This window comes from Trachemys scripta, chromosome 5 (assembly GCF_013100865.1).
Source record: "Trachemys scripta elegans isolate TJP31775 chromosome 5, CAS_Tse_1.0, whole genome shotgun sequence".
In the NCBI taxonomy this organism is placed as follows: domain Eukaryota; kingdom Metazoa; phylum Chordata; order Testudines; family Emydidae; genus Trachemys; species Trachemys scripta.
Window position 1 is genome coordinate 110,666,073 of NC_048302.1, and position 12,202 is coordinate 110,678,274.

The following is a 12,202-nucleotide window of genomic DNA, read 5'->3' on the forward strand; positions in this document are numbered from 1 at the left end:
TTCCTTATTGGCAAAAAAGTTCTGTTTAGACACTTCCAGAATCTGGTAGTCAGTGGGTGAGCAAAAATTGAGTAATCATGTGAAGGTGGGTGGTATGCACTGATTGCTGCCAGATGAATCTGTAAAGAGCTAATTGAAAGACCTTCTGTTTTGAGGGAAAGACGACAGTTCAGAATATGGGCAATATCCAGAGATCTGGGAATCTACGTTTTTGTTGCGCCCAGACAGAGAAATGTTTCCACTTGGCTAAGTAGCATTTTGTAGCGGAATCTTTTCTACTATTAGTAAGGATGTTTTGCACAGCTTCAGAGGATGAATATTCTAGAGTTGATGCCCATCCAAAAACCACACCCTGAGATGGAGTGCTTGAAGGTTAGGAGGCTTGATTCTGCCCTTCCTTCTGGGTCAAGAGACAGGAAAAGGACTGAAAGCTGATCAGCAACTGAGATGATGTGTGTAAGAAACTCAAGAATCAAAACTGTCTGGGCCACTGGGAAATGAGAATGACTCATGCCTTGTCCTGATGAATTTTCCGTAAAAAGTAGCAGTGCAAAGGAAAGCATAGTTAAGATGGTTTGACCACCGAAGAAGGAGAGCATCGTCCTGAAAGCGGCATCCTAGGGCTCCTCTGGAGTAGTATATGTCGCACTCTCTGTTCATTTGAGAGGTGAACATGTCACTTGTGGGGGTTCCTCATAGAGCAAAAATACTGTTTACCATGGAGTTATGTAACTCCTCACTTGTGATCAACAGCAAGGCACATTTGATTCCCTGGAAGGCAAACTGCCAACAGGGTGATTTGATTGCTGTTGCACTAATTCCATGAAGTGACTGCTTCTGAACACAGGGGAATGGGTCTTTCTCCTCCCTGCTTGTTAATGTAAAAGACTGTTATCATATTGTCTGACATTATGAGGACATGATGACCTTGTATAAACTGGAGAAAGGCTTTGCAAGCCTCTCAGACTGGCTGTAATTCCAGAACATTGATATGCATTCTGGTCTCTCAGGATGTCTAAGAGCCCTGTGCTGTGCAGCTGTCCATATGAGCTCCCCAGCCTAAAAGGGAGGCATCTGTAATGATCATCCTGTCTGGTTAGGGGGAAAGGAAGGGAATGCCCATCCATACCTAGCAGGGGATTCTTCTACCATAGTAGAGATGACATTACTTTGATTGAAACAGTTACTATGGTGTTCATGGTGAAAACACTGTTTGATGCCATGCTTGCAGGCAAAGATGGAGTCTGGTGAATGGTGTGACATAAGTACATGAAGCCATATACCCCAGGAGAGAAAGACAAGTTCTGATTGGTGTTTGTGGGTTGTTCATGACCTGATCTGTGAGGTCATTTACCACCTGGAACCTGTCCATTGGCACACAAGCCCTTGCCATGACAGAATTTAAGGACTCTCCAATGAAGTCTAAAGTCTGCACTGGAGTGAGAACAGACTTTTACGAGTTTATGCTGATCCCTAGGGAAGATGAATTGAAGCACTGACGAAGTAGACTCTTAGGATTCTTGATGTGCTTCGCAACGAGAAGCCAGTCTTTGAGATGGGGAAGACAATGAAACCATGATGCCCGATGTTACCGAAAAGACCTTGGTAAAGACCCTGGGGGCAGAAGCAAGGCTGAATGGGAGCTCTCTGTATTGAAAATGGTTGGAGCCCACTATGAATATGAGAAAACATCTGTGAGTGGGGTAAATGTCCACGTGAAAGTACATGTCCTTCATACTGAGAGATGTAAACCACAAGCCCTTTTCCAGGGATGGGATTATAGATACCAACGTGACCATGCAAAATTTCAGTTTGTGAATAAAGCAGTTTAGATGGTGGAGATCACTGGTCCCGGCACATGTCCTTGGGGGACCCCGCTATTTACCTCTCTTCACTGTGAAAACTGAACATTTATTCCTACCCTTCCTTCCTTTTCTATGGGGTCAGAAAAAAGCTCTGACTGTCCTCTCAGAGAGGAGGGGTTGATTGACTTCCTACCAGATCTTGTCGACTCTACAGGTTAATACAGGTCCCATGGTCCCCAGTATGGCCAGTAAGAGAGGTCAAAAGGTGGTTGTGGAAGTCCCCATGGCATAGCATACCAAAAGTTCCAATACAGGTGCTGAGGTGGAGGTTGATTCCAGCCAGGTCCGGGTCCACTGTCTGGAAAGTTATGCCTCAGAGGAGGAAACATCAGTTCATCAGGTCGTTCAGAGTCTCCTCACAAAGAAAATGTTGATTCCCTATTCGTCAGTGGTACTGATGGCTCCCTGGAGGGAAGTCACGGCTGGAGATGGAAGGGGAGACAGACTCCTCCCATAATATGCACCTCCTGTGTTGGAGACTGGGGATCCAGGAGAGCAAAAATGTCATCAGGAAGGGGTGTAAGCCTTTGCTTTCACTAGAGTGGAAAGGGATCCTGTACACCTGAACTGATGGAGCCAGAGTAGTTACAGTTTGTGCCACAGTTGAGTGAGGCAGAGCTGTACTGTTGGTGGTTGACGTGCTTGATGGTTGCCTTTTATCGGTGCCATCAGTTCCCATTAAGGCTCAGTTGGTACTGGAGGTACTGTTGCCACAAGACAGCAGTCTGGTACCAATGGAGCCATGAACTCATAGGCCTTCATGTCATGACACTGAGACTTAGGGCATTCTAAGCCCTCAAGGGCTGTGCAGGAAAAGTCGATGTAGGCAGAATTGTATCTAACTTTTTTGAAGCTTGGATGTTTACAGGAATGGTCTCTGCCCTCCCAACAAGACTCTGATGCAGGATCTGTGAGAATAGATTCCCCCTCTCCTAAGTCAGACCTCGTGGAAGAAGGCACACTCCTTGCTGAGCACAGCATGGTCTCATGGCCTGGGTCTGACTAAGGCCTCAGCTTTCTCCAGTGAATGCTTGGTAAGGCAAAGTTCCCACTCATCAGTATGGAAAGAATGGTAGATACTACACTTTGCCACAAAGTGAGCTTCCCCAAGGCAGTACAGTCAGCACTGATGCTCACTGCTGACAGAGAAGGAGTGTTGGCAAGAAGCACAGATTTTGAAGTCCAGTCCCAGTAAAGAGGGAAAGAGGGGAGCCAGTGAATACCCTGGGAGGGTAATCTAACTATTGAACTATAAAATTTAGCTAAAAACTAAAGGGTAAAATCCTAAAACTATTTATAAAAAACATCTACATATGTATTTACAGATTGAAGAATAAAGGAAGACAAAGCTCCAGACACTGGAGATTCTGACCCAGGTCACCTGGCCATAAGAAGGAAATGGAGAGGCAGTCGGTCCGCGCTGCCCTTTATCTCTTTGGTCAGGTGCACGAGGACAGCGAAAGCACATGTATGGACCTTGCTTTCAAGAATTCTCTGACTCCGGGCGCATGGAGCACATGTGTACGCAGTGGACTACAGATAGGGACCAGGACTCAAATAACTACTGAATATTAATCCTCACTTCTTTAAATATGTAGTTAGCTGTACAGAACTTGTTTTTACTCTAAAAATATTTTTGACATCTTCTCAAACTTTTACGATATCATAATCTGAAAGTTATACTTTACATTTATTCCTCAAAGTGAATTTATTTATGAAAGGCCAATAAAACATATAAGTTATGGTAAGTAGGTAGAGTAGCAGAGGGGCCCAATTCCGCATGTTCAATAACTGACTATCACTAATTAGCTCTGGGAGCAGTTAAAAAATGTAGTCTTACTTGGAAATTGCTCCTGTTTATGAGAGAGAGTTTTTCAAGTTTTGAAGCATAATCTAAGGCTTGCTGTTCAGTCAGACTTTTGAGCGAGCATTATTTTGCTTTTGTTTTACGTTCAGATTAGTTGGATCAAATGTCTTAAGCCTACAATTATTACGAAGAAAAAGACTGTTTATAAGTTAGTTTTGAGTTGTGTTCTGTTTTCACTAATTAAGTGTAGAGTGGAAAGGTATGTTTGTTATAAAAGCCCCATAAAATAAGAAAAATAATACAATGCATTCTTACAAGATTTGAGGTGATATTTAAGCAAGTGTATCTGAAGGTAGGATTGAGCTTCAAAATTAGTACAGTGGAACTACATTAGGTTAATTCCACTGGTTAATGCTTTGCCAATTAAAATGCTTAAAATGAATACATGAAGGTAGAAGAGCAAGAGCTAATATGAAAGATATACAGTAGAACTTCGATTCTACAAAGACCGATTTCATGAACAATCGGTTATACAAACCATTCTTACCGAGGAGTGGGAGTCAGGGGAAACCACATAACAAAAGTGATGTTAATGAACAAGTCGACATCCCTTCATATTCTGATGTCTTCAATGTACTGGAAATTGCTTTGCAGTAGTTTGAAGGACAAGAAAAAAGAGACGCAGTGCACCATACTACAATTTATGTACCTTACCTACCGTGATTTTGAGATGATAAATTTTATGAACTTCTTAATCTCCAATTAGTTTGTAATACTGGGGCTCCACTGTGCATAAAATAACTATTGGTTTGTAGAAAATACTATTTGGAATCTCTTTTATTACATCTAATCTATCTACTCTTATTTAATATAAGTACAAGGGATATAGTATAAGTACTGGATATAATTAAAAGACATGATATTCATAAGTGTTTTAGAGATAGCATGTCTGATATTACCTGTCTGTTTATATTCTCAAAAATCTCAAATTATCTTCCAATTATTTGTTCTCAGATAGCCTAATATGCACAATAAACCAGTGATTTTAGCAGGCACTACTAGATGAAAACATAATTCTAAGGAACTTGCAAAACAGCAATACTTGTACTATTAAACAACATAATCGATCAATTTGTAAATTTATCTCTTTGTGTTATTATCATGAGGATAAAAACAATCATTTCATTTAATACACATAAAGCCAAATTTTCAGAACTGGCCACTTAACTGTGCTAAAAAAATTTCCTTACACATGCATCTGTACTCCAAAACCAGCGATTTAAACACACAGCTTTTGCATGCAAATTTCACAAAAGCAATTGATATAGCCGATTTTGAAAATGTAGCCTCCAGTATGAAAAAGATTTTTAAAAAGGCAATTGAAGAGCTACTAGAAAGAGAAAGAACATTTCCAACTAGAAGTCTTTTAAAGGGTTCATACCTTAAAATAGGTTTTCTCACTGGGATATCATAAGCTCTAATGATGTTCACTAAAAGATTTATGTCTCCATCTGATAGATTCTGTGCTGTAATTTTCTTCCTCTCCTTTCTTCTTGGCTTTAGTGGTCGCTTTGGCTCCGCCAGTTTAAAAAGACTGAGTCCTAAATTACTAGAAATCATAAGAAAGAGTTTTAGTCTTTTCTACACAGGATCCAGAGTTCTAATTCTCCCTTGACACATACACAAAACTACGCACTTAAAAGAAAGAGAAATATATACTCTTGGTGTCATTTATTGTGAAATATGTTAATTGTTTAATAGCACAGAAATGGCATTTTGTATTTTATAAATTTTAAATGAAATATACAGAAGAATTATATCATAACTAAGTGAGAATATGAAATAAAATTAATTTAAAAACTTCAATGCGGATCTAACATACTATAATTATATAAACAAGATGCCTATTAGATGACATTATCCAATGTATGTAATACACCAAAAAAATCTAAGCCCAGAACTATCTACGACAAACAGCAGGCTACAAAGGGGAAACAGAAATTAATGTACCATGACATACCCTGGGTCATCAGAACTTATAACACAAGGCAAAGCAGAATAAAAAGAAAAACAGGAAAAGAATAAAAACAGATGTGTGCAAAAACATACATGAATGATCCTAACTGTACAAACATATTTTGAATTATAGAAAGCATTCCAGAACCAATTTTAAAAAGCAACTGCTAGCCAAGGTCAACTTCTCATTATGTGCAACTACGAAAGTGCATTATTCTTGTAAAAACAGTATAAAAAGGTGAATTACTTTTTTTAAATAGGAAAATTCACTAAACATATTTTAATAGATTTCCCATGTTCCAGAGTACTGTGCATATTTTAAATCTATTAATAATATAATCTGATTAGCAAACAATGCTCAGTACAAGTCAGTATTAATCATGTGGAAATCAGTATCAGTCAAGCTAATTTCATTTTAAACGAACTGGGAAATTAACTATAAATGTTATTTCTCATTCAGCAACATGAAAATACTGAACCAAAAAAATTGTTTCTTTGTTGAAAAGCAGCAAGTCTCTGTTTTGCCAGCAGATGGGACTATTTAGGTTTATATTGTTGAATCAAAATAATATTTTAAGGACACAATGGTGCAGTAAACAAAGTTTACTAGTAGCAAAGAAATGCAATTCTCATTCATTATCTATCTGCTTAAACAGATTTAAAACAAACAAATGCTAGTTAATGTCATTTATGTGTTGGTGATGCAGAGTAAGGGCTTGTCTACACTACCACGCGGGGTCGATCTAAGATACGCAACTTCAGCTACGTGAATACTGTAGCTGAAATCAACGTACTTAGATCTACTTACCGCGGAGTCTTCACTGCAGTAAGTCGACAGCTGACGCTCTCCCATCGACTCCACTTGCGCTTCTCGTTCTGGTGGAGTACCGGAGTCGATGGGAGAGCGCTCAGCAGTCAATTTATCTAGTGTCTATACTAGACGCAATAAATTGACCCCCACTGGATCGATCTCTGCCCGCCGATCCGCCAGGTAGTATAGACAAGCCCAAAGACTTGAAATAGAGGAGGCATGGAAACATAGTACAAAAAGTCAGAGTCACAAAACAACAACAAACAAATCAAACAAACAAAAAAACAAACATATTACATACATAATAGTCTGGCAAGAAAAGAGAAGAGATTTCAAAGACAAAAATATGTTTGAGCAGAAGTAAAGAGACATATGGGAAGTGCCCAGCAGCAAGGTGTCGACATATATGTAAGGCACAGGGTAACAAAAATGCACTTTTAAAATTTATTTCATGCTATTTGCAAGGCATCTCCTTGTGTCTTTTCTCAAATCTATCCATCCACATCCTCTTCCACAACTCTCTTTTCCCTCTGATCTCTTCGCTCTTTTCTCAAGATGTCTTAGAATTGTGCAGCAAGAAAGGTTAGAAGTCTAAACAGCAACTTTTTCAGGATCAGTTTTTTACTTGTTTGTGTTTCAAACTTTAAGTCCAAGATCAAGATCATAACAACATTATGTAAACTTACATTTGTACCTCCTTTCATCAAGAAAGGACTCAGTATCTTTATTTATATATGCACATTTAGATGCCTATTTATTATTGTTTTTCAAGCACATTACAACATTGCTAGGTGCCTCACAAAATAAATAAAAACCAGGCCCTAGGCCCAAAGAGCATATCATGTAAATTAAACATGACAGAATATGTGAGGATCCTAACTTAATTAAAGGGGGCTGAAGTAGAAAGGAAACATGTGGGGGACAATGCTAACATGGGTGTGGTATTTCTTTTGGTTTATTTAGTTTTTTGTTACCTTTCTTTCCCCTGCACATTTCTTGTAGATATGAGGGCTGAAGTGACTTTTTAGGAGGGAACTAAAGAAGATGAGGAAAGTTGCAATGAACAGGGCTGGGGAGGGCATTCTAAGCACTGGGATCAGCACAGACAAAGAGAGTGAGATGATCTTAGGGAAGGAGATGAAAGGAGCACTAAGGCTGACATTAGTGGTGGAGTGGACAGGGTAGTGAGATGTGCATAGCATACTCTAGGAAGCCATTAAAAGAATACCAAAATTATACAGATATAGTATACACATTTACTTATCCATACATACTCAGATATACATTTTATATATGTTCCCACAGATACATACACACATATTATTGGAACTATTTCATCCATCAGCACAGTAAAGCTACATCTGAATGAAACATGGCAGCTGTTCAATACTTCACAGCAAAATCACAGACCAGTCTACAACAGGAAGTAAATAACATAATATCCAGCAGAAACTACACTGGGATTGAAAATGTCTACTCTGCAAATCATCAGGATTGTGTTTTTATATTTATAGCTTTCCTGTTAGAAGGAAAGACAAGTAATTACTAACACCTCCTACGCGCACACACACGCACACGCACACACACAGATGCAATATGAAGCAAGCCAAGCCTCCTAGAATCTGGGAGAGGTGAAGAGCAGAATTCATTTTGATATCTTCTATGGAAAATATTAAGTGAATCCTATTTACTGTATTTAGCAATTAGAAACTATGATGATGATACTCAACCAATTCCCATGATATAGATAAACAGATTTAAGTTTAATCTGAAACAATGCAATTGCAGCCTCACAGTCTCCCCTGGCACCATGCTGAGACATTTGCTCAGCACTGATTCAGTGGGAAGAATGCTGACTATTGAACCACCAAAGCCACCACATTTGGGTCTTACTTGGAGTCAGTCATTCAAGTACATTCTAAGCTGGACTCTCCTTAAGCTTATGAGGTCAGATGTTATCAGAGACTGAAGTAATATGGCAGCATATAAATAAGGGTTACTGTGAATGAATACTTCTGCTGAAAATAGCATATTACATTAAAACATTTATGATACAGTTTTCTTGCAGTTATTTAAACACTTGTGTATTTTGGCACAGATGAGCATAGTCCTAACAGAATAATATAGCATTATGCTAAATTTAAAACATTAGTAAACATGGAGTACAACACTAAATTTTTGTAGTAAAGAAATAATTATGAGCTTAGAAACAAGGATAATTTAAAATTAGTAATTTAAATTATTTTAGATATGATAAAAACTTTTTTCCCTTACCCAAGACTAGGAACCTCCTCTTCATTTACCAGGTCAGAAAGAAGGAAATGGTGCTTTGCTGTTAGAAACCGGTTTATCACTGATTCTCTAACCTGGAAACATAACCAATTGTATGTAATATCCAAATTCACTGAAAATACATGTGGTTCAATTTACTAAAAAGAAGAGTTATTTTTCTTAACCCCCCATCATAAAAAAAAGGGGCATGTTCATGGATTCTTGAGTCCCTTTCCATAGATACTTCCTCAGCACAAAATACTACTAAGAGTAATTGACTCCTCTAGAAGCAGTCTCGGCAGTTGTCCCAGACTAAAGAGCCTGGGTCAAAGATCAGTACACCTGGTAAAGGGAAATGGAAAAAATAAGAGAGTAATTTTCTGAACACGCACCCTTTCTCTTTCCAGATTCCAGTGGAGAAGAGTCCACACTACGAACTCAACATAACTGGCACTAATTGACAATTTTTTTGGATACCTTAACAAAGAGTCACAGTGAGGGTTAAAACACATTGATGAAACAGTGTGAAGAAGCTTGCACTCCTCCTAACTATACTATATCAATTCTGTGGCTAAATAGAGCACTTCAGATTCCAGGACTGTCAATGAGGCCCTTTTTCAAGCACTATATTTGCAAGAAAATATATAGTTTAGGGCTATTGATTAATCGCAGTTAACTCATGCGATTAACTAAAAAAAATTAATTGCAATTAAAAAAATTAATCATGATTAATCACAGTTTTAATTGCACTGTTAAACAATAGAATACCAATTGATATTTATTAAATATTTTGGATGTTTTTGTGCATTTTTAAATATATTGATTTCAATTACAACACAGAATACAAAGTGTACAGTGCTCACTTTATATTATTATTTTTATTACAATATTTGCATATTGTAAAAATGATAAACAAAAGAAACAGTATTTTTCAATTCACCTCATACAAGTACTGTAGTTTAATCTCTTTATCATGAAAGTGCAACTTACAAATGTAGATTTTTTTTGTGTTACATAACTGCACTCAAGAACAAAACAAAGTAAAACTTTAGCGTCTACAAGTCCACTCAGTCCTATTTCTTGTTAAGCCAATCGCTAAGACAAACAACCTAGTAAGAAAGATCAATACTGACTCTTTTTGCATTTCTCACCTTCTGGAGATACTTGGCAACTAAAGCTCTGTGTGCATCTAGATGATCTTTGCTGTCAATTACATCCCTCTCACGGAGCCTTTTCTCATAGTTCTAAGGGTAAATACAAAAATTAAGTTTGTGATTTGATGTCCCTTCTAGTGTTTTATGTCACATAAGGAAATAGTAATCAATGTATTAATATAAACATATAGGATCAAAGTAAACCAATGTAAATGTTAGACGTTAGGAGGTACTTTTTTAATGCAGTATGTAGCAATTCAGTTGCACATTCCAGTAATATAGACAGCAGTCATGTGGCTTAAATTACAACAAATAGCTTTCAAAATTTCCTTTTATCCTTTCCTTTATAGGACTGAACTTTGATTTTTTTTTGGTGTGAACTAATATTTCATATGAAGTGGAAAAATGTAGTTGTGGGTTTTGTCTGTATTGCCAGGTTTGGCAGCTACAGTCAGGAGGGCCCTGTATCATCACATAGGTGAGGCACTGGGCCTTCCTGGGAAGAAGGACAAAAGCCAAATGTATTCAAAGTTTTATTACAGTCAAAGGAGTTTCTGTAGAACCTACAGACTGCAAGGAACCACTGGTTGCAATTTTTTTTAGATTAATTATTCAGACTTTTTATTCTGTTTTTGAAAAATTAATAAACATAGCAATAGGGAAAGAAAGAAATACATAAAATGGAATGAAGGCCTAATAAAACATTTGTGATGTACAGAATCAGGGAAATGTAGAAATGAAGGTTACTCACCCGCAAGATGGACTCTGCATAACACGCATGGGGATGTACTAATGGTGCAGCTGACAGTGGGTTATTTCATAGCAGTGTCTGTCAGATCATTCTGACACCCCTCCTGCCCCTCTTCTTCCTGTACATTCCAAGAGCAAGGGTATAAAAGGGGACTTGATGCTCCAGCTGCCTCAATTCCTTCCACAGCATCTTCAGGTCCAAAATTGTAATCAGGACTCTGAGGAAGCTGGGAAGGTGGGCGGAGAATGAAAGTCCATCTCAGAGAATATTGGCTACAAGTAAGTAACCTTCATTTTGCACTTCCCAATCATGGGATAGTTTGATAAGCAGTGCTGTCATCTGAAGAGGGTGGGACATGGTGTCCTAATTAACTCAACTGGGATGCTAGATATAGTGCATAATGTTTTGTAAATGCGTGAACAGAGCTCCATTTAACAGCTCTGCAAATTTCTACAATGGGAATACACCTAAGGCATGCCAAGGGGGTCACTGTGACAGATGTTATGAACACATAGAATATTCAAAGACTATTATATTTACTTTATGGTATACATATCACTATTGGCTAACTCATGGTTGTATTCCTGGTTCCAGGCGGAGTTACAGGGCTTTTTGCAGGAGCTAAAATAACTAGGGGGTAAATAATGCAAATCCCTAAGGCAAGTAAAAAGCCTGGGAAAGTTTTGCCCCCTGGGGGTAATTGCATATATTGTTTGACCTGGTTTAAGAGGCCTGGCAAACACAGAACTATAAACTGTCTAAAGTGATCGGCCTGATGTAGGGAGAATGGTCATTTTCACCCGTCCAAAGAACTGACATGAAACTGTGACCAAGAGATACAGACACTGTGGAAAGGGCCAGAAGAACTTTAATCCTACCAGCATCCCCATGTGGAAGATGGGTAACTGCCTTGTAAGAGAAGGTTACTCACCCTGTACAGTAACAGAGGTTCTTTGAGATGGCTGTCCCTGTGGGATTAATCTGCATTCCTGCGCCTGCAATTGGAGAGTTTCAGTAGCAGCACCTGGTTGATTCGCACAGGCACTGTCCCCGTCTCATGCCTCCTCTGGCCGTTACATAGTGCTGTGTGCCCAAACCCCCCTCAGTTCCTTCTCTATCGCAGAGTCCCTAGCAGGAAACTCTGAAGTAGAGGGGAGGAAGGAGGATAGTGGTGCACCCACAGGAACAACCATCTCGAATAACCTCAATTACTGCACAGAGTAACTTTCTCCTCTTCTTCGAGGAGTGTCACTGTGAGTGTTCCACTTTAGTTGGCTGTAGAGCAGTCCCCTTCATCAGACAGAAGGGGCTTCGCATGGCTGACTCCAGGCACCAGCGAAGAAAGCAGGTGCTTGGAGCGGCCAATGGAAAGGGGCGATAAGTCCGGATCTTCGGCAGCGGGTCCCTCAGTCCCTCTCGGAGCGAAGGACCTGCCGCCAAATTGCCACCAAAGAATGAAGCGGCGCAATAGAGCTGCCGCCGAAGTGCCGTATCTTTTTTTTTCCCGCTTCGCCGCTTGGGGCGGCA

At 39.0% G+C, this 12,202-nt stretch overlaps 1 protein-coding gene across 4 annotated transcripts in view; it reads right to left on the reverse strand.

The window, feature by feature from the left end:
• Nucleotides 1-12,202, reverse strand: part of CC2D2A (coiled-coil and C2 domain containing 2A) — a 118,255-nt gene that overhangs the window by 32,009 nt on the left and 74,044 nt on the right. For all 4 annotated transcript variants that reach the window (XM_034771707.1, XM_034771710.1, XM_034771706.1 and 1 more), the window contains exons 22-24: nucleotides 9,922-10,014; nucleotides 8,774-8,865; nucleotides 5,114-5,281 (exon numbers count right to left, since the gene is read on the reverse strand). In XM_034771707.1, coding sequence (XP_034627598.1) covers nucleotides 5,114-5,281; nucleotides 8,774-8,865; nucleotides 9,922-10,014 — 353 coding nt within the window. The remainder of the gene's footprint in view (nucleotides 1-5,113; nucleotides 5,282-8,773; nucleotides 8,866-9,921; nucleotides 10,015-12,202) is intronic.